This window comes from Miscanthus floridulus, chromosome 15 (genome assembly GCF_019320115.1).
Source record: "Miscanthus floridulus cultivar M001 chromosome 15, ASM1932011v1, whole genome shotgun sequence".
Taxonomy (NCBI): Eukaryota; Viridiplantae; Streptophyta; class Magnoliopsida; order Poales; family Poaceae; genus Miscanthus; species Miscanthus floridulus.
Window position 1 is genome coordinate 8,098,801 of NC_089594.1, and position 22,625 is coordinate 8,121,425.

Here is a 22,625-nt window from a genome sequence, read left to right on the forward strand (position 1 = left end):
CTAAAATTCAACTTTGTCCCCAATGATCTATGTACTTTCTGCCAGAATTGTGATATAAACTGAGTGCCTCTATCAGACACAATTTTCTTGGGAACACCATGTAAGCACACAATCCTTTCCATGTACAACTCTGCTAGCCTTGCACCTGTATAGGTGGTCTTGACAGGTAAAAATTGAGCAACCATGGTGAGTCGATCCACTATTACCCATATTGAATCATAACCTCTTTGAGTGCGGGGCAAACCTACGATAAAATCCATACCAACTTCTTCCCAGTTCCATTCAGGAATCTTCATTGGTTGTAGCAACACTGCAGGTCTTTGATGCTCAGCTTTCACTCTCTGACAAGTGTCACACAAAGCCACATACTCTGCCACATCTCTCTTCAAACCATACCACCAATACTTCTCTTTGAGATCCAAATACATCTTGGTACTTCCAGGATGTATAGAATAAGTAGACTCTTGGGCCTCTTGCAGAATTGCATCACAGATAGCCTTCACTTCAAGTACACATATCCTTTTTCCGAACCAAAGAATACCATTCTCATCCATCCTGAATCCTGATGCCTTTCCGAGCACTATATTCTCCACTATCTCCTTAAGTTTTTCATCCTCCAGTTGACCTTTACGTATCTCTTGCTCCAAAGTAGGCTCTATCACCAATTCCATTGCATTAGTGACAAGGCTCAAGTTGAGATACTCTATTTCAGCACACAACTCTGCTGGCATAAATGTCATCCAAAGTTCATTGGCATAACTCTTCCTGCTACGTGCATCAGCCACGACATTTGCTTTTCCCGGATGATAATGCACTTCCAAATCATAGTCTTTGATCAATTCTAACCAACGACATTGTCTTAGATTTAGATCTGACTGGGTAAAGATATACTTCAAACTCTTGTGATCTGTATAAATATCACTCTTGTGCCCAATTAGATAATGTCTCTAGATTTTCAAAGCATGAACCATAGCTGCCAATTCCAAGTCATGAGTAGGGTAATTCAACTCATGCTTCCTCAATTGTCTAGATGCATATGCCACTACTCTTCCTTCTTGCATAAGCACACATCCAAGGCCCAAACGAGATGCATCACAATATATAGAGAAATTCTTGCTTAAATCTGGCAAAATCAATACTGGAGCTATGGTCAATCTCTTCTTTAGCTCATCAAAGTTTGCCTGTCATTTATCAGACCATATAAATTTAGCATTCTTTTCCAACAGAGCTATCATAGGCTTAGCAAGCTTGGAAAAACCTTCAATGAACCTTCTGTAGTATCCAGCCAATCCCAAAAAGCTACGAATCTCACTTACATTGGTTGGTGGTTTCCAATTCAATACATCTTACACTTTGCCTAGACCCACTGCTATTCCACCATTGGAGACAACATGACCTAGAAAAGAGACCTCCTTCAACCAAAAATCACACTTGCTCTGCTTACCATACAACTTATGTTCTCTAAGCTTTTGCAAGACCAACCTTATATGTTCAGCATGTTCTTCTTTGGTCTTGAAGAATATCAGTATGTCATCAATGAATACCACCACAAATTTATCAAGAAACTCCATGAACACCTTATTCATCGGATACATAAAGTATGCAGGTGCATTGGTCAATCCAAAAGACATAATGGTATACTCATTCAAGCCATACCATGTAGTGAATGTTGTCTTGGGTATGTCCAAGTTTCGAATCTTTAGTTGATGGTAACCTAAGCGGAGATCAATCTTGGAGAACACATAGGCTCCTCTCAACTGATCAAACAAATCATCAATCCTAGACAAAGGATATTTCTTCTTGATAGTAACCTCATTAAGTGAACGGTAATCCACACACATCCGTTGGCTACCATCATTCTTATCCGTTGGCTACCATCCTTCTTATCCACAAAGATCACAGGTGCCCACCATGGGTGATCTGGTGTGGAGTTGTAGCCCCAAATATTTGCATGGGAAGTCACCTCTACTACCGGTGAAGGGTGATAGGACTTGGTCTAGATCGACATTTTCACATCTGATTGGATGCACAGAGCTTTTTTCTAGATTAATATGGAGTCCTGAGAATAATTTTGACAGCTTCTACATCCTCTTTTATTGGGTTGATGAAAATAGTCGCATCGTCTGCATACATAGAGGTTCCCTATTTTGCCACCATGATGGGTTAGGGGGTGAGTATCCCATGTTGGGTTGCTTGGTCAAGCAAGCGTTGAAGCGGGTCCATAGCCAGAATGAAGAGCAAGGGTGAAAGCGGATCTCCCTGCCGGACGCCTCTGGTATGGCTAAAAGTGGGTCCTTGCCACCTATTAAGCAAGGCTGTCGAGGTGGATGTACGAAATAGAATAGAGATCCATTCACGCCAGCGTGGTCCGAAGCCCAGAGCTTGTAGAATCTCTAGCAAGTACCCCTAATTTACCGAGTCAAAAGCTTTGTGGATGTCCAGTTTCAAGAGCAAAGCCGGTATCTTCTGCCTGTGTAGCTTTCGTACTGCTCCCTGAACGTAAAGAAAATTATCATGGATGCTTCTTTTTTGTATGAATGTGCTCTGGCAATTGGAGACGAGGGAGTTCAGTCGAGACCAGGATAATTCATAAATTTTGTATGTCAAGGAACTCACCTTAGTTGGGGCCTTCCCTTGTGCGGGAATATAAGAACCTGTCAATTTTACTCGATGTATCTCACGGCCCGTTTCTATGGCTTCCACAAAGAAGCGTGTGTGACTGTCCACATGATCAGATATTGCATACTGTATTTCGTGATCGCTTGCCATGCTGCTCTCCAGGGTTAAGTACTCATCTCTGTCCACTTGTGGTTTCAGCAGCTTGTTGCACCTAGTCACAGCAAGAGAGTACTTTTCACCCCTAGTTACAACGCCACAGAAGGAACCCTTGAAATACTCTGGATTCTTGGTCACCAGCCTAAAGATGACATGTTTATCTGTGTTGTTGGTTAGCTGCAGCGAGCATGCAATATGTGAACTGTCTGCCTCTTCCAGGAACTGAAGCTTGATTGGCTCAACTTGTAGAAGTATGTTCTGTTTATTCAGGCAGTGTACATTAAAGGAAAGAACTTGACATCTGGTTATATGGAAGTACCAACTAAGGATTTTTATAAAGTTGTTTGGGTACTCAGTAGAATACTTTGACTTTAGGTGCGAACCAAGTAAAATGTAACTAATTTAATCAGGCAGTGCATATTAAAGGGAAAGAACTTGACATCTGGTTATATGGCAGCACCAACTAAGGATTTTTATAAAGTTGAGTACAACACTTTGACTCTAGGTGTGAACCAAGTAAAATGTAACTAATTCAAAGCAATAAACTTTAGAGACATATCACAAATATGGCTTAAAATTGCAGGCAAAAGAAAACATATACACACTAATGAAACTGAGCATTGTCCCTATTAACTATTTTATTCCACCTCATGAGTTTTAGGTTTACAAGATAGAGAAACTACACTTCATTATTATGGTTTTTAATGCAGAAAAAAATAATATTATGGAACTGCAGCTCCTAACAAACTGGACAAACATTGTAAACATAATTGAACACATAGTGAAATGATTTGGTGACTTAATGTTCCGACTTTTTCATTTACAAAGGATTTTTATTCAAAAAGAAATCACCATTTATATGAATTACCTTGCTGATGTTTCTTTCGATCTCATTCAGTGCATCAATGATCTTCACTATGTCGGGCCTTTCCTGGCTGTCTTCCTCCACGCAGTTCAGTGCCATCTGAGCACATATTTTTACTTGGTGGCAGTATGCTTCTAGCGATGAACCACTCCATGTTGCCTGCAACCTGTTCCTCCAGTTCTTTTGTACCTGCGAAATAAACTGTCAGCATGGGTTGATACCATCTGGATGTAAATGTGTAACGTTTGTGTTAGACAGGCAGGTTAGTGGTATTGGGCTTAGGCCTTATGTTTAGCAGTCAGCCTCTAGTCCTGTTGGCGTGCTGATTGATTAAGGTCCGGTCAACGGTATGCATTGAGTCTATAAGTTTAACCATAGGATGATATATATATATATAAATAATCTCCCTCCATCAATCAATCAATTCAGTTGCAGCATATTTCCATGCTTTTAATTTGGTTTATTTACTGAATTGATACTGTTAATAACAAAAAAAACAAATATGATTTCTCACCAGATCAATAAAACCATCGTTTTGCATGTATGCATAGTTGGAGTAGCCCTCAGGTCCAGTCAGTATCTTTATCATCATGACATCTAAGCTGTATATGTCAAACCGTTTTGAAATTTCACCTCTCTCGATGTATTCTGGTGGCTGGTATCCACTGCACTTGCATCACATACAAATGGGATTAGTAATTCACAAGTCACTTTCGATGTATTAGAAATAAGATATGTCCAAATCAGGCATTCAACTTACAGTGTTCCTACAGGACTTCGTGTGGTCCGAGCTAGTTCTGTAACACCCCAGGTGCCACGCAACCCTAGGATGCTACACAACTACACCACAAAATGCCGAACTAGAAATTTTCGGCAGCAAATACCTTGAAACCAGCCTAATGTGGAAGCAACAAATAGATAGATTATAAAGCGTGGTTCTCTAACATAACAACTACTCGACTTAAACAAACATGAATAAGGATACTCACATCTCATAAACTTAAAAGAACACATCTTAGCATTATGTAGGATCCCGTGAAAGTGTATGTAGTGCAACTAACCCACTTCCCTCCATGCTAGCATCAAAAGACAACCTGGGGAGGGGAAAACAAGAGTGAGATTGAATAGTCTCAGCAAGCGAACTACTTCAACAAGCTATTTAAACCACATTAGATTAACCAATCATTCGATAAAGTAACAAGTATTAACATCTCCACCAATCTACTTGATATACCAAGAATTAGGCGATCATGGCAATGGCAAAAACAACATTAGTCTATACAATAGTTACCATAACAATTGATATAAGGTCCATGTAGAACAATAGTTAACAACCCTCAAAAGCCATAGCATATAGGCCTCCATAACAACTAAAAATATAGGTAGCATAAATACAGAACATATACCTAATACAGAACATATACCTAAAAAAAGGGAATAACATTTGCAATGGCATTGAAGCCCATAGGAATGCACTGCAACAACACATATAATATCTCCACAGTCCATAGGCCATACCATAATACACATCACCATAGAGAAGCATCACTTATCATGTTAGTCATTGCAACTCTATCATGCCAATATTTCAAATATCCATATATAACAAATATGCGAATGGCAAGAAGCTCACATACCTTATATTCGAAATCCCATAAGTAACATCCCAGTGTATGTCGGCACAAGGTAACTTCATCACATCCCACATCCAAAACATTCCGAATTATATATCAATGCACATGAACTCCTGCCTTCACACCTATTAAGGTATGAAGTTGTATCGGCTCCCAATAAATGATGACGTATGCATATGCATGCATATGAACTCCTGCCTTCATACCCAACAAGGTATGAAGCTGCATCGTTATGACGATGCTGTACCGGTACGGTCGCAACCATAGGTTCGCGACATAACTCCAAATGCCATGCAATGCAATGTGATGCAATGCCACAATATAAATGCCATCTCCAGAATCCAAATACCACATACTCCATAATGACAAGAGAACAAGCCATGATAATATATACGGAGAGATGCGTAAAGAGCTTATTCAACATAAATAGTATCAACCATGATTGAATTATAGAATCTCATGTATGCCAAGTATCAACAAATTCATTCTCCATATCATGTTATCTATGGGTCACCTTCATTTTAACAGGTATAGGATAGAATGTAAGTATTATCTTTTTAAATATGGAGTAAAGCACCAAATCTGTAATCTAAGTCCAAACCATGTATATCATATTTAAAAAGGAACTTCTAAAATAGTGCTAGTCAGCCCGTAACTTAATTCTTAAGTTTGAACACACATATACCCAAAGACTTCTAGAAACTACTTCTGACCTTACTCATAACCCAAAACTTCATTTGGTCCGCACGTGTTAGCCCCTAGGAGACAAAAAGTAGCATAATGCCACAGATGTTTTCAAACACCAAGATCAACATAATGCTATAACAAATCCATCAGCTATTAAGCCACTAAGGATTCCATAGACTTCGTCTATAGTAAAAGAATCATGAGATAGTTTAAATTACCAAGTATGTGCCACATGTGCAATATACTATCAGCCTCAACCATGAGTTCAAAAACCATCATCCATTGAACATTTCATTTATCTATGCAGCCATGTCGAATTAAAAAGGAATACACCCACTACATAGCTGTACTAGTAACATCATATTTATACTTCTGCCATAACTATGAGCATCATGTATGTTTTTCAGATTACCACATATAAGTATGTGTGCTGCATTTTATAAGTGGAGGCAGTAAAGATAGCATGTTAAAGTGGTAGCAACACAACAGCTACATTCACTTGCCTTTACCGACGATGAAAACGGACGCTAGTTGCGTCTCGAAGTGACTCCACCTGAACATACATGTTTTTCAGTTTGCAGCAGTACCAAAGATGTATATAAACAGCAAACAAATGCTTCCTATGCTCAGAAAAACCCCCACAAACAAGGCCCGACAACACTCTGGAAATTCAGCCAACAGCAGCACTGGTGCTTCATTTTTTTGTATCTTTTAATCTATTAAGGCTATGATAGCAAACAAATACACTTTGGGGATCTACACAACAAGGCCTACAACTTTCATGAAGAGATTATATTTTTATCATGCTTAAAAGATGGCCTAATCGGCAGTTGAAAACAGGCTTCAGAATTTGTCTAACAATTGAGACAGCAGACTTCACATTTTTATAACTCCATATCCATTTGTCCAAAAATTATGAAATTTGGCCAGATTGCAAATCATCTTATGGTCTACAACTCTCATATTTCTCACATTTGCAGATAGGGTCAGCAAGGTGGCCCAATGAATGAGCAAAGGATAACTGAACATTCTGCAGAGAAAACAGTACCTCTAACTTCAAAAATCTATATCTAGAGTTCCTCTTATCCAAAAGCCATGATCTTTACCAATATGGAGAGCTAATGAAAAATGCTACAAGTCTCCTATAGTTTGTAAAGTCATATAAATCCTCTAAGGTTCTTCAAATCCGGCTAGATCCAGCTCTGTCCAGATTTTCGTCAGAAAATAGCAGCTAGCTTAGAAAATTCATCTCTCTCAAACCATCTGGGATAAAATCATGAAATTTCACAGGCAAACAGATCTGAAGGTCCTCTACAACTTCCAGATTATCAACTTGTTGAGGAAAAATCGTTTAGGTCAACTAAACCACATGAACAGCAGCACTGCTCGAGCTCCAGGACAGCAGACCCTAGGTTGACATCCAAATGGTGATTCCCCTACAAACCCACTAGTCCCCATGACCAAGAAACATCTAAGCACCTCAATGAACAGTTTTAAAGTGGATTCACGTCACCTTGGATATTCCCCAAACCTAGGGCAGCAGGAAGAGATGGGGAAAGGACTAATCTCCATGGAAGACGCACCTCTTCTTGCTCCTCTTGACATCCCCGATCCGTTTTGCTGGATCCCCCCAAGGGTTTGGCGCTGCAGAGCTTGGATTCAAAGGTAGGCAGCCATGGGAGGAGGAGGGAGCGAGGAAGAACGTGAGGAAGAGGGGAGGGTCGGTCAGGAGGAAGGAGGGGGCGTGAGTGAAGGAGGGGCTGGCTGGCTGGGCCTTTAGCAGGCCTCCCCTTCCCTATCTTTTTTTTTTTTTTGGGTATTACAAGTTCTCTACCAAAGATCTGGACAAACCAAAATCTGCATTTTTTGCACCATGTTCTTATCTAGCAATATATTTTCAGGTTTTAGGTCCAAGTGGTAAAGAGGTTCTGCCAGCTCCTCATGAATATGTTTCAAACCTTCACAAGTCCCCTTAATAATTTTGTACCTAGTGTGCCAATCAAATCCTTGAAACTCATCTGTGATAGCAAACGAGGTAATTACCAATCGATCAATCAATTGCTAGTATATATATACAGAAAAGGCTTTCTTCAAAGATATAGTAAAATGAGCATAACCATACCACAAAGATGCTTTTTGAGGCTCCCATTGTGCAAATACTCGAAGCAAAGGGCTCTGTATGTCTTTTCAGCGAGCACCGTCTTTCCATTATACTTTGTAGGTGTTTTCTTTGTTTCATAGCAGTAGCCAAGAATCTGCACAATATTTTGATGCTTAAGCATCTTTAGGTTACGAAACTCGTTTGCGAACTGCTGATCATCAAGTTGTAGATTTTCTTTAAGCATCTTCACAGCAACATCCTCCCCATTTTTAGTCACTCCCTGTTAAAGATGTTCCGTTAGTACCCAATAACGCAAATTGACCTTTTCTAAGTACAACTTATAACAACATCAGAATATGGCTTGGGGCCTCGGGCAGCTGGGCACACAGCAATAAGTTTTTATGTCAGCTGGTTGCCTACTTTGCATTTGCAGTAACACTAACATCATGTCGTATAGGTATATTGTTCTGAAGCAATGCACCACAGTTTGTAAAAAGACCATGCATGCTCAAGTCTGACCTTGTAAACATCTCCATATGATCCTGCACCAATTCGTCTCTCCTCAGAGAAATCATCTGTAATTTCTTGTAATAGCTGAAACGTTAGATCCTCTGGTTCCATTGTCATGCTCGTGCTCAGTGACTTGCTCTCGATGTTGTTATTTCTCCTGGTATGAAGAACCTTTGATGAGCATAAAAATCAATGTGTCAATCTTGGTAACAACACTATGAAACTCACTACTAAGACTGACCCAAGAATTTAGAATGAGTAAAAAGATGTGGTGAGAGAGAGAGAGAAATAAAAAGATGTATTGGGAGGGGAGAGAGTTGTATTAGGAAGTGAGAAGGTCAACTATGTGTTAAGATGAAATTTGTAAGTTGAAGTATTTTGGGATGGAGGAAGGATATTGAAAAGGAAAAACAACAGCACTGAGCATAACTAGCATGTCTCAACTCAACTCTAAGACAGATGCAACAGACCAACAGTGGTAGCTTATAGAATATTTTATCAAGTAAGGGGAGAGAATGATAAGTGGCAAAATAGTTGATGCAAACTACATCTTCGGTGCAATCGTAAACCCATTGAAGAAACATAATTAGAAGTTTTCACAAAAAAATTGAAACTACGCACATAAATAGTGCATCTATTGATGAACACTACCACAAAAATTGATATTCAAACTTTATCAAGAAAGATTCATACAAAAATAACAAATTTCAGATGCATATGCACTAGAAGACAAGCAATTTAGGAATTTGTCTTCTAATGCATATGCACTTCAAATTTGTTATTTTTTTTGAATTTTTATTTCATCCTCAAATTTTGTGGTAATATTCATTGATAAATGCACTACGGATGTGCACAGTTTCAAAAAAAATTGAAAACTTTTATTATATTTTTCAATAGGGTTTCACGATTGAATGAACATGTGGTTTTGCACTGAATATTTTGCCACGATAATGTTAGCTTTTCACGGAGAGCTTAACTCACATACTTTTTTATGATTCATGTGTCTATGCTTACATGTTATACTAGCATGTTAGTATATTTTATTTTTATATTTTTAGAAGTTCATATGAGCTAACAAGTTGACTCTATTTTCAATCTCTGTATCTTTATGGGAATTTTATTTACAGAGCCATTCAACTAACATTCTCTTTGCCCTCCGTACTGGTAATCGAAGTTGTTTTGGACAGCGACACGGCCTCCAAAACATAACCCTCACTTCTTATTATTATAAAAATATTTATTGGAAAGTGATATATGTATATTTTTTTTATGAAAGTACTTTTCAAGATTTTCACATTTCCAAACTCAACAACTTAAAAGGTATTCATGATTTATATTCCCAATGTTTGACCCAAACCTTGTCCAAAACGACTTAAATTACCATTATGGAGGGATTATATCTTTCGTGTCTCCAATAGACTCTTACTCCAACAATTTATCATAATTTTACGTGCACCGGGTGAGATGAGACTCAGAATATCCCTCCCACCATTGCATGAGACTAGAGGTAAAATAGCAGCTTGTGAAAACTTGAAAGGAGAGGCCAGATGCAGCTTAGGCCTTGTTTAGATGCAAAAAATTTTGCAAAATGGCTACTGTAGCGTTTTCGTTGTTATTTGGCAAATAGTGTCCAATCATAGTCTAATTAGGCTTAAAAGATTCGTCTCGTGGATTTCGTCTAAACTGTGTAATTAGTTTTATTTTTTATTTATATTTAATGCTTCATGCATGCGTCCAAAGATTCGATGTGACGGGGAATGTAAAAAAATTTGCAAAATTTTTTGCAAACTAAACTGGACCTTAGAAAACTTGAAAGGAGAGATTAGAGACGAAAGTTGAATGAGCCTCTCGTAACATTTATTTCTAGATCCACCAATAGGCTATAGGCCAGTGGATATGCCTATCCGCTGGCTAGTTCCCATGACACCTACTCCCTCCGGTTTTCTAATGTAACACCCTAAATTTTACAACATTTTAAAGTAGGGGAAATTGATTTATTGGGCATTTTTGTGAGCATTTAAATTTAGGAAGAATAATAAAGTTTATCGAATTAAAATCAAATATAGGGCAATAACCATGAATGTGCCTTCATGCTGCTGCATATTAACATTTGGAATGGTTTGATTTGAATTCAAATTTGAACTTGATTTGAATTTTGTCTTCAAAATTGCTTTGGAAAGAAATTAAAAAAAGAAAAGGGCAAATTCTTTCTCCTTCCTCTGTTCCTGGCCCACTCCATTTCTTTCCCGCGCGGCCCATTTTCTTTTCCAGGCTGCTGTTTTCCTTTCCTCTCTGCTCGGGCCGAGGCCCAGCGCTGCAGGCCGAAGCCCAGCTTCGCTCGGCCCAGCCTGGACGCGCCCACGCCCACGCACGCCCCCTTCGCCCACTGACAGCCCTGGCCCACAGGTCTGGGGCTTCCCCTTCCTTTCGCCGTGGTCGGGACGGACTCCACCTTCGCGCCGAAACCGCCGAGTCCGGAGCGGCCATGACCCGTGGTGCCGTGACGGCCAAGGTATTCGGGCCCCATAAATAGCGCCAGCACCCCTCCTCTGTCTCCTATCCCATCTGGCACCCAGTTTTTTCGCTCAAGCAGCCGCAGCCGCATCTCGCTCGAGCGCCGCCGCCGACCACCGCAGTCCACCGAGCGCCAAGCCGCCTTCGCTGCCTTCCTCTCGCGTATTCCGGTTCGGGTGAGATCCCCTTTCCCTTCTCTCACCCGGAGCTTTTGTTTTGTCAAATCGTGCGCTATGGAGCGAGAACCACAAGCTCCGTTTGGCCGGCCATGGCGCCGCCGTCGGAAGCCTGCCGCCGGCACTGTTCCGGCGCGTGTTTTTTTCTCTTGCGCCAGATCAGATCCAGGCCGTTCGGATCTAATCCAACGGCCCAAAACCGGAGATATCCTTTCGCTGCTGATTTTGCAAATACGTCCTTATAAATACTTCGGTGTTAACCCGCAGTCCGAAGCGTTTTTGCAGATTACGTTTCTTTCTTTCGAAAACGTATTTTCGTTCGGTTGGACTGAAATACGTTTTCAGTTATTTACAGTTTTGCCATTCAACTTGTTTTAGCCATAAAATCTTTGTTTTAACTCCTATTTGATCCGTTCAAGTTGCGTTAGGTTCATAAATAAGTGATCTACATGTTCATGCTACTGTAATGAAGGTTTCCAACTTTTATAATTCGAGCTTAGATCTAATCTATTATTTGCCTATAGGAAATCTTGTTTAATTCATAACTTCTCCGTTTTAGATCCGATTTTTGTGATCTTCGCGTCTGTGTGTTCGTAGCGAGACGTAGATTCGTTTTCCAAACTTTTCATCTTGACTCTTTGCTGTTGGTGTACTGTTCTAATCTATAGCCTTGTTTGCTTTGCATGATTGCTCCTGGATGCTTGTATGTTGTTGTGGTTTTCGAGTATAGACGGTGAGCAGTTCGTGGGAGATCAAGGGTACGACTTTGATGAGCAAGACCAGCAGGAGTACTTTGCTAAAGGCAAGTATAGCATGGGATCATCCTTGTTTCCTATTCACTTAAATTCATTAAATTCATGTTATATGTGTCATCTTGTTAGAGATTTCCTAGAATTGGACTATTGCCTTGTCACCTATGGGTTATGCATTTGTGTATCTTTGCTAGAGCTCAATTAAACCATGATCATGTAACTTGACTAACGGTATATGCAATAAACATTAAAATATGATTTTTAGCAACATGGAAACAAGGGACTAGAGTGTTTAGCTACTTTCTAAATGCTTTAGATTCCTCTCCCTAAGGACTTATCTGTAAGTGATCATCCGGGACTTACAGTACAGCTGTGAGGGCTACATGGCTCTGGATTTAGCTCAGTATGAGGACCTTTTTTAGCTTGTTAGTGGTTACCTTCATTGGCATAAGAATGGCTTGACGAATTGGGTATAGAGCGGCCTCTATCTCTATGTGTATAGGCTACGTGTCAATGTGCCATCGGGAAGGGGGGCTCTACATCTGTTTGCCGAGTGAATCTAATGGCCCTAATTTGTTAGACAAACCTTTGAAAGGCTTCATAGTGACCCCTGCCTGCTCACCTTGGAAGTGTTTTGGGAGTTATAAACCCAGACATATGGGTATCATGACTCATAGTGAAAGTGTACAACCTCTGCAGAGTGTAAAACTGGTATATTAGCTGTGCTCACGGTCACGAGCGGCCCTAGAACCCTTATGGAATAGATGAATACTAAGTACTACCTGTTTATGCTATTCATTATTCATGTTTACTTTTGATCATGTGTTTTGCAATGGGAATTAAAACAACTTGATGCTACTCATAAGCTAAAATTGTGACAACTAAAAGCTGAACGCTGTTAAACCTGTGTCTAGCCTTTTGAGCCTCATGAACCCCGTGTTACACTTGTTGAGTACGACATGTACTTACGCTTGTTTATTTTCATTATTTGGATAAAAATCCTGGATGGGTAACAGATGACTTTGGGTGTGATGATTTTCCTGAGGACTACTAGACTTGTGGTCAACCAGTCGACGTCCCTGTGAAATGGAGCTTCCACAAGAGATCTTTTTATTACCTTCGCTATAATTATGTAATGACTCTGTCTTATTCGTGATGTAATAAACATTGGTGATGATACTATTCATAATTTGTCGGCTTATTTGTGTGACTGATCTCTGAGCGCACATAAGGTTTTGCACCCTCATTTTATCCTTAAAATTGGGTGTGACAGATTGGTATCAGAGCCGTGTTGACTGTAGGACACAAGCCTAGCTAGCAATGGTCGTTTTAGCTTCTTTTGCTTCACTCATTTCATGCTTTCTATCTCACCCTTGGTATTTGCTAAAGTTTTATGCTTCTTTTGTCTTATTCTATTATGAAAATTATTGCTTCTAACCTAATCTATCTAAGTCTAATTCTATAGATGCCTCGTGCCCACAAGACTGCCCGCATCAGCACTGGGGGTACTACCCGCCTCAAGGTTTGTCCATGGAGCCTGAGGAGGAAGAACCCCAGGAACAGGAATTCGATCCGCCAACACCAGTATCTATGCCTGAGCCCGCTCAGGAGGAACCTCAAGAAGTCGAGATCGTCGACTTGTCCAAAAATGAAGAGGAAGACATTGTTGAAGAGGATGAGCCAATCCTGCCATTGGGGTGGACAATAAAGGTGTGGTATAAGCCGGGGTGTGAATCCTCCATTTCACATCACCGACTTATGAGCCTGCTTCAGACCTACTACAGTGACTGGGATGCAGCTGTAGAATACGCCTGTGAGGAGCATACGCACCCTCTTGAAGACACCTACTAGAATACTAGGGTGTGCATCACCATCAAGGATGAACAGAAAGGCGCATATCAGCTAGATTCAAACTACGCGCACCATGGTCACCGTGCTACCATGGAGGATGGCATAGAAGATGCAGCCGCTGAAGCTTGCATAGGCCTTCGTGGTCGTCGATTCGAGGACACGAAGGATGATCAATATCGATTCCTCCCTCATCAACACCCAGAATTGGGATGGGCGATGATGGACCCGTAGGGCATGGATCCAACCACCGAAGTGATGGTACACTTTGGTTATGAGTCTGTGTCAAAGATTCGCCGATTGGAGAATCAATTGAAGGCGCAGCAGGAAGCTATCAAGAGGCACCAGCAGGTGATAGACGAACAAAGGGTGTGCCTCAATTTGCCAAAGATGTATGAGGAGCTTCCCCATAAGTATCACCCATAGATGTTGGAGTCCCTCTTTACGTAATGACACGATTGTAGAACGAGTTAAGTTGAGTCTAGTCGAGTCCATTAGTGCAGTGTGAACATTGGTGTGTTTAGTTGATTTGTTATTATGTTTATGTGTGAGTTGGATCTTTGTAATGTGTGCTGGAACTTTGTGGGCATGTCCGCAAGTTCCATAGTTAAGAATATTGAAGATTGGGTCAATTAATGAATAGTTGGGTATGTTACGTCTTGTTCTCTCGGAATCTGTTTTTCGGAGCAGTCTGCCTTTATCTTAATGCCACTTAAAATCTACACGACCAAAGATTATGAAATTTTTATGGGAACAACTAGACTTAAGCATCTTTCCAATGCCTCTGGAATCACCCCCATATCTGATCTGGTTCGCGAGATATCTCTGTTTCAAGTTAAAGTTTTATGTACAGTCTGGAATCTGGGAACAGTTTTGGTTGTATCCTGTTGTTGAGTAACCTAACGACAGAATCTGCGAATGTGGTCTGAATACAAGTTGTAGATCATTTCTTCAGCTTTCGAACCATATAAAGTACGCCTTATTTGGAATTCTGGAACTCTAGATATGACTGTTTTAAAGAGCTTCTGATGTTTAGATTCGTCCAGAAAGTTTTCAGAAAATATTCTAACTTGGAAATTTATAAATTTTGAATATTTGATAACAGATGTCTGGGAGAGGAAGAGGCCGAGGTCGTCGAGGTGTTCCCCCACATCCACCACCACCACCACCAACTATTGAACAACTCTTGGCAGCACAGACGCAGCTCATGTAAACGTTGGTGCAGAATCAGCAGAACCAACAGGGTGGTGGAGCACCACGTGACAAGCGTGGTGAATTCTTGAAGGGCCGTCCCCCGATGTTCTCTCGTGCCACTGATCCTCTAGAAGCAGATGATTGGCTTCATGCAGTGGAGCGGCAGCTCAACATAGCACAATGTGATAATTAGCAGAAAGTGTTGTACGCTTCCGGACAACTCCAGGGAGAAGCTCAGGACTGGTGGGAGTCATTCGAGTATGGACGTCCTGCCAACGCTCCTCCTATCACCTGGCAGGAGTTCAAAGAGAATTTTAGATCTTATCACATACCAGAGGGACTGATAGAGCTCAAGCAAGAGGAATTCCGAGCTCTGAAGCAGGGATCCATGTCTGTCGCTGAGTACCATGACAAGTTTGCTCAGTTGTCACGTTATGCTCCAAATGAAGTGGCTAATGATGCTGACAAGCAATGCCGCTTTCTCAAAGGTCTATATGATGGTCTGCAGCTCCAGCTTATGTCCAATACCTACCCCAATTTTCAGACACTGGTGAATCGCGCTATTGTTATTGACAACAAGCGCAAGGAGATGGAGGCCAAGAAGAGAAGGCTTAAGGGACCGGCCTCTGGGAGCAATACTCGTCCACGTACCAACCCTCAGCAAGGCTTTCAGCAGAGGTTTCAGGGACCACCTAGTCAGTGAAATCATGGTCAGTATCCTCAACGCAACCCAAACCAGTAGCAGATTGGTAATCAACGTCCTCAGCAACAGAGTGGTCAGTAGACACCACGACAGGGAGCGCCCAACAACACTCCTATGAAGACTAGTGCCCCTAGCACCCCCAGCAAGTGCTTCCATTGTGGCAAAGAAGGTCACCTATCTTATAATTGCCCTAAGAAGCCCAATCAACAAACCCCTCAAAGGCAGAACAGTTACCAGAAGCCAGCACCCGACACGGGAAAGGTGAACCATGTGTCTACAGAGACGGTGCTTGCAGAACCAGAAGTCATGCTCAGTACGTTCAATGTCAACTCAACCCCCGCTACTGTTCTTTTTTATTCTGGAGCTTCGCATTCATTCATATCACAAGCATTTGTTAGAAATCATAGTGTACCATTATGTGCCATGCAAAATCCCATATTAGTAAACTCACCGGGTGGAAGTATGCAAGCTTTATATCGTTGTCTTTCGACTAGTCTATCCTTAAGGGGGTAGAGTTTAAAGTGAGCCCCATTGTGTTGAGAGCATCTGGTATATATGTGATTCTGGGTATGGACTGGATGATGCAACAACAAGCAGTGATTCAGTGTAAGGAGAAGGTAGTTGTGGTGACCGCACCGAATGGAGAAAGAATCAGGGTTGATGTTGTAATACAAGCACAGCCGACAGCTACTGTGAACTAGCTCGATGATAGCGGCAACAAGGAGGATCCAATGGTGGATGAATTTCCAGATGTGTTTCCCGATGACTTGCTAGGTATGCCACCTAACTATGACATTGAGTTTATTATTGAATTATTACCTGGAACTGCACCTATAGCTAAGCGTCCATATAGAATGGGGGTTAATGAATTAGAAGAACTTAAGAAACAAATTAAGGAGTTATAGGAGAAAGGTTTTATTCATCCTAGCGCGTCACCTTGGGGAGCACTGGTTATATTTGTTGATAAGAAGGATGATACTCAGAGGATGTGTGTTGATTATCGATCGCTCAATGAGGTTACCATTAAGATCAAGTATCCATTGCCTAGAATTGATGACTTGTTTGATCAGTTGAGAGGTGCTTGTGTTTTCTCTAAGATTGATCTTTGTTCTGTCTACCATCAATTGAGGATTCGTGCAATAGACATACCCAAGACAGCTTTTACTACGAGGTATGGTTTGTATGAGTACACTGTTATGTCATTTGGTTTGACCAATGCACCTGCCTACTTTATGTACATGATGAACAAGGTGTTCATGGAGTTTTTGGATAAGTTTGTGGTGGTATTCATCGATGATATATTGATATTCTCCAAAATAGAAGAAGAGCATGCTGAACATCTGAGGTTGGTTTTGCAGAAGCTCAGAGAACACAAGTTGTATGCTAAGCGAAGCAAGTGTGAATTTTGGTTGAAGGAAGTTTCTTTCCTTGGCCATGTTGTCTCTAATGGTGGAATTGCAGTAGATCCAGGTAAGGTGAAAGATGTATTGAATTGGAAGCCACCAACAGATGTGGGATAGATTCGTAGTTTCTTGAAATGAGATGGATACTACAGAAGGTTCATTGAAGGTTTCTCTAAGCTTGCCAAGCCTATGACAGCTTTGTTGGAGAAAAATGCTAAGTTTGTGTGGTCCGACAAGTGCTAGGCTAACTTTGAAGAGTTGAAGAAGAGGATGACTACAGCCCCAGTATTGGTTTTGCTAGATCTGAACAAGAGCTTCTTGATCTATTGTGATGCATCTCGTCAAGTACTTGGATGTGTTCTTATGCAAGATGGCAGGGTAGTGGCATATGCATCCCGGCAGTTGAGAAAGCATGAGTTAAATTATCCTACTCATGACTTGGAGTTAGCAGCAGTGGTTCATGCTTTGAAGATATGGAGGCACTATCTTATTGGGCATAAGAGTGACATCTATACTAATCACAAGAGTCTAAAGTACATTTTCACTTAGACGGATCTGAATATGAGACAGCATCGATGGTTAGAGTTGATCAAAGATTATGATCTGGAGGTGCACTATCATCCTAGAAAGGCGAACGTTGTTGCCGATGCTCTTAGCTGGAAAAGTTATGCCAATGAGGTGCAAGTGACATCGATGTCAAGTGAGTTGTGTGCCGAGTTTAAGCGACTAAATTTAGGCTTTGTCACTAATGCAGTAGAGTTGGTGTTGGAGCCTAAATTAGAGCAAGAAATACGTAAGGGTCAGTTACAGGATGCGAAGTTGAAAGAGATAGCAGAAAACATAGTGATTGGTAAGGCACCAGGATTCCGTATGGATGACAATGGAACTCTATGGTTTGGGAAAAGACTATGTGTGCCTAAGGATAAGACTATACGAGAGGCAATTCTTCGTGAGGCACATGAGTCTGCTTATTCTATTCATCTCGGAAGTACCAAGATGTATTTGGATCTAAAAGAGAAGTATTGGTGGTACAGACTGAAGAGAGATGTTGCTGAATATGTTGCTTTGTGTGATACGAGAGTCAAGGTTGAACATCAAAGACCTGCAGGATTGCTACAACCAATGAAGATACCTGAGTGGAAGTGGGAAGAAGTTGATATGGATTTTATAGTTGGGTTACCATGTACTTAGAGAGGTTATGATTCAATCTGGGTAATAGTGGATCGGTTAACTAAAGTTGCTCACTTTATACCGGTCAAGACTACTTATAATGGACCGAAGTTGCTCACTTTATACTGGTCAAGACTACTTATAATGGACCGAGGTTAGCTCAGTTATATATGGAGAGAATAGTGTGTCTACATGGAGTTCCCAAGAAGATTGTGTCTGATCGAGGTACCCAATTTACATCTCATTTTTGGTAGCAAGTACATAGTTCATTGGGAACCAAGTTGAATTTTAGTACAACATATCATCCTCAGACAGATGGGCAAACCGAGAGAATTAATCAGATACTGGAGGATATGTTAAGGGCTTGTGCGTTGCAGTATGGTACAAGTTGGGATAGAGTTTGCCTTATGCAGAGTTCTCGTACAACAATAGTTATCAGGAAAGTCTCAATATGGCACCTTTCGAAGCTTTGTATGGATGAAAGTGTAGAACCCCGTTATTTTGGAACCAAACGGGAGAAACTCAAGTGTTCGGACCAGATGTATTAAGAGATGTAGAAGAGCAAGTAAGGATGATCAGAGATAACTTGAGAGTGGCTCAGTCTCGACAAAAGAGCTATGCCGACACTAGAAGAAGGGAATTGGTTTTTGAAGTAGGTGATTATGTGTACTTGAAGGTGTCACCTATGAGAAGTGTGAGAAGGTTTAACATGAAAGGGAAGTTAGCCCCAAGGTATATTGGACCTTTCAAGATTTTAGAGAGACGTGGAGAGGTAGCTTATCAGTTGGAATTGCCTAAGAGTTTGTCAGGTGTACATGATGTGTTCCATGTGTCTCAGCTTAAGAAGTGTTTGCATGTACCCGAGGAGCAGATACCATTAGAAGAGCTTACAGTTAAGGAGGATCTCACATATGAGGAGTTTCCGGTAAGGATTTTGGAGACGACAGAAAGAGTTATAAGGAGCCGAGTAATAAAGATGTGTAAGGTTCAGTGGAATCGGTATATAGAGAATTAGGCTACTTGGGAAAGAGAAGAGGATCTAAGGAAAACATACCCATAGTTATTTGAGTAAGCATCGTCCAAATCTCAAGGACGAGATTCATTTTAAGGGGGGTAGAATTGTAACACCCTAAATTTTACAACATTCTAAAGTAGGGGAAATTGATTTATTGAGCATTTTTGTGAGCATTTAAATTTAGGAAGAATAATAAAGTTTATCAAATTAAAATCAAATATAGGGCAATAACCATGAATGTGCCTTCATGCTGCTGCATATTAACTTTTGGAATGGTTTGATTTGAATTCAAATTTGAACTTGATTTGAATTTTGTCTTCAAAATTGCTTTGGAAAGAAATTAAAAAAAGAAAAGGGCAAATTCTTTCTCCTTCCTCTATTCTTGGCCCGCTCCATTTCTTTCCCGCGTGGCCCATTTTCTTTTCCAGGCCGCTGTTTTCCTTACCTCTCTACTCGGGCCGAGGCCCAGCGCTGCAGGCCGAAGCCCAGCTTCGCTCAGCCCAGCCAATCGCTGGCCCAGCCTGGATGCGCCCACGCCCGCGCACGCCCCCTCCACCCGCTGACAGCCCTAGCCCGCAGGTCAGGGGCTTCCCCTTCCTTTCGCCGTGGCCGGGACAGACTCTACCTCCGCGCCGATGCCGCCAAGTCCGAAGCGGCCACGACACGTGGTGTCGTGACGGCCAAGGTATTCTAGCCCCATAAATAGCGCCCGCACCCCTCCTCTGTCTCCTATCCCATCTAGCGCCTGGTTTTTTCGATCAAGCAGCCATAGCCACATCTCGCTCGAGCGCCGCCGTCGACCACCGCAGTCCACCGTGCGCCAAGCCACCTTCGCTACCTTCCTCTCGCGTATTCTGGTTCGGGTGAGATCCCCTTTCCCTTCTCTCTCGCCCGGAGCTTTTGTTTCGTCAAATCGTGCGCTATGGAGCAAGAACCGCGAGCTCCGTTTGGCCGGCCATGGCGCCGCCATCGGAAGCCTGCCGCCGGCACTGTTCCAGTGCGTGTTTTTTTTTCTCTTTCACCAGATCAGATCCAGGCCGTTCGGATCTAATCCAACGGCCCAAAACTGGAGATACCCTTTCGCTGCCGATTTTGAAAATACGTCCTTATAAATACTTCGGTGTTAACCCGCAGTCCGAAGCGTTTTTGCAGATTATGTTTCTTTCTTTCAAAAGCGTATTTTCGTTCGGTTGGACTGAAATACCTTTTCAGTTATTTACAGTTTTGCCATTCAACTTGTTTTAGCCATAAAATCTTCGTTTTAACTCCGGTTTGATCCGTTCAAGTTGCGTTAGGTTCATAAATAAGTGATCTACATGTTCATGCTACTATAAAGAAGGTTTCCAACTTTTATAATTCGAGCTTAGATCTAATCTAATATTTGCCTATAGGAAATCTTGTTTAATTCATAACTTCTCCGTTTTAGATCCGATTTTTGTGATCTTCGCGTCTGTGTGTTCGTAGCGAGACGTAGATTCGTTTTCCAAACTTTTCATCTTGACTATTTGCTGTTGGTGTACTATTCTAATCTGTAGCCTTGTTTGCTTTGCATGATTGCTCCTAGATGCTTGTATGTTGTTGTGGTTATCGAGTATAGACGGTGAGCAGTTCGTGGGAGATCAAGGGTACGACTTTGACGAGCAGGACCAGCAGGAGTACTTTGCTCAAGGCAAGTATAGCATGGGATCATCCTTGTTTCCTATTCACTTAAATTCATTAAATTCATGTTGCATGTGTCATCTTGTTAGGGATTTCCTAGAATTGGACTATTGCCTTGTCACCTATGGGTTATGCATTTGTGTAGCTTTGCTAGAGCTCAATTAAACCATGATCGTGTAACTTGACTAACGGTATATGCAATAAACATTAAAATATGATTTTTAGCAACATGGAAACAGGAGGTTGGAGTGTTTAGCTACTTTCTAAATGCTTCAGATTCCTCTCCCTAAGGACTTATCTGTAAGTGATCATCCGGGACTTACAGTACAAATATGAGGGCTACATGGCTTTGGCTTTAGCTCAGTATGAGGACCTTTTCTAGCTTGTTAGTGGTTACCTTCATTGGCGTAAGAATGGCTTGATGAATCGGGTATAGAGCGGCATCTATCTCTATGTGTATAGGCTACGTGTCAATATGCCATCGGGAAGGGGGGCTCTACATCTGTTTGCCGAGTGAATCTAATGGCCCTAACATGTTAAACGAACCTTGAAAGGCTTCATAGTGACCCCTGCCTGCTCACCTTATAAGTGTTTTGGGAGTTATAAACCGGGCATATGGGTATCATGACTCACAGTGAAAGTGTACAACCTCTGCAGAGTGTAAAACTGGTATATCAGCCGTGCTCACGGTCACGAGCGGCCTTGGAACCCTTCTAGAATAGATGAGTACTAAGTACTACCTGTTTATGCTATCCATTATTCATGTTTACATTTGATCATGTGTTTTGCAATGGGAATTGAAACAACTTGATGCTACTCATAAGCTAAAATTGTGACAACTAAAAGCTGAACGCCGTTATACCTGTGTCTAGCCTTTTGAGCCTCATGAACCCCGTGTTACACTTGTTGAGTACGACATGTACTTACGTTTGTTTATTTTCATTATTTGGATAAAAATCCTGGATGGGTAACAGATGACTTTGGGTGTGATGATTTTCCTAAGGACTGCTAGACTTGTGGTCAACCAGTCAACGTCCCTGTGAAATGGAGCTTCCGCGAGAGATCTTTTTATTACCTTCGCTATAATTATGTAATGACTCTGTCTTATTCGTGATGTAATAAACATTGATGATGATACTATTCATAATTTATCGGCTTATATGTGTGACTGATCTCTGGGCGCACATAAGGTTCTACCCATATTAAAATTGGTACATGAGCAGATGACTTTTTGGTTCCATGACAATATGACACGAGCTGCTAATTGAGCCCACCTGATTATATATAACAAAGTAATACTTAGACCATTTCCGTAAAAAAAAGGATTATTGCTAGAGTGTTGAATACTAAAAAATGTGGCTCTCTCTTCATGTAAACAGTGCTTTTTAAATGCTTTCATAATTCATAACCGAATGCTAAAAAAATTACGCAAGAGCAAGAAAGTGAACCCGAAATATATAATCGATTCTCATTGCTCATTTCCGACAACCAAACGAAGTATGTACAAGCATAACCACCCCAGCTTGAATGAAGGAACATCCCAACAGATACGACAGCAGTTTCTTATCATGTAGGCTCTCCATTCCGACAACAGATCCGAAAGCAATGTATCTAGAAAA

The 22,625-nt window shown here is 41.2% G+C and overlaps 1 protein-coding gene across 4 annotated transcripts; it reads right to left on the reverse strand.

Moving 5' to 3' along the window:
- Positions 1-764: 764 nt before the first annotated feature.
- On the reverse strand, positions 765-7,738 carry LOC136508295 (vesicle-associated protein 1-1-like). Of its 4 annotated transcripts, none has more exons than XM_066502956.1 (8): positions 7,475-7,738; positions 5,278-6,514; positions 4,630-4,734; positions 4,401-4,536; positions 4,155-4,310; positions 3,644-3,829; positions 2,617-3,033; positions 765-2,544 (listed from the first exon to the last, which is right to left on the reverse strand). In XM_066502956.1, exons 5-8 carry the CDS (start codon positions 4,230-4,232, stop codon positions 2,407-2,409), a joined length of 819 nt encoding a protein of 272 aa, XP_066359053.1. In that variant the 5' UTR covers positions 4,233-4,310; positions 4,401-4,536; positions 4,630-4,734; positions 5,278-6,514; positions 7,475-7,738; the 3' UTR covers positions 765-2,406. The 4 variants fall into 4 exon arrangements, with proteins under 4 accessions (XP_066359053.1, XP_066359055.1, XP_066359052.1 ...); XM_066502958.1 differs by having other exon boundaries at positions 766-2,486; positions 4,155-4,305; XM_066502955.1 differs by having other exon boundaries at positions 766-2,544; positions 4,155-4,305.
- Between the last annotated feature and the right edge of the window lie 14,887 nt (positions 7,739-22,625).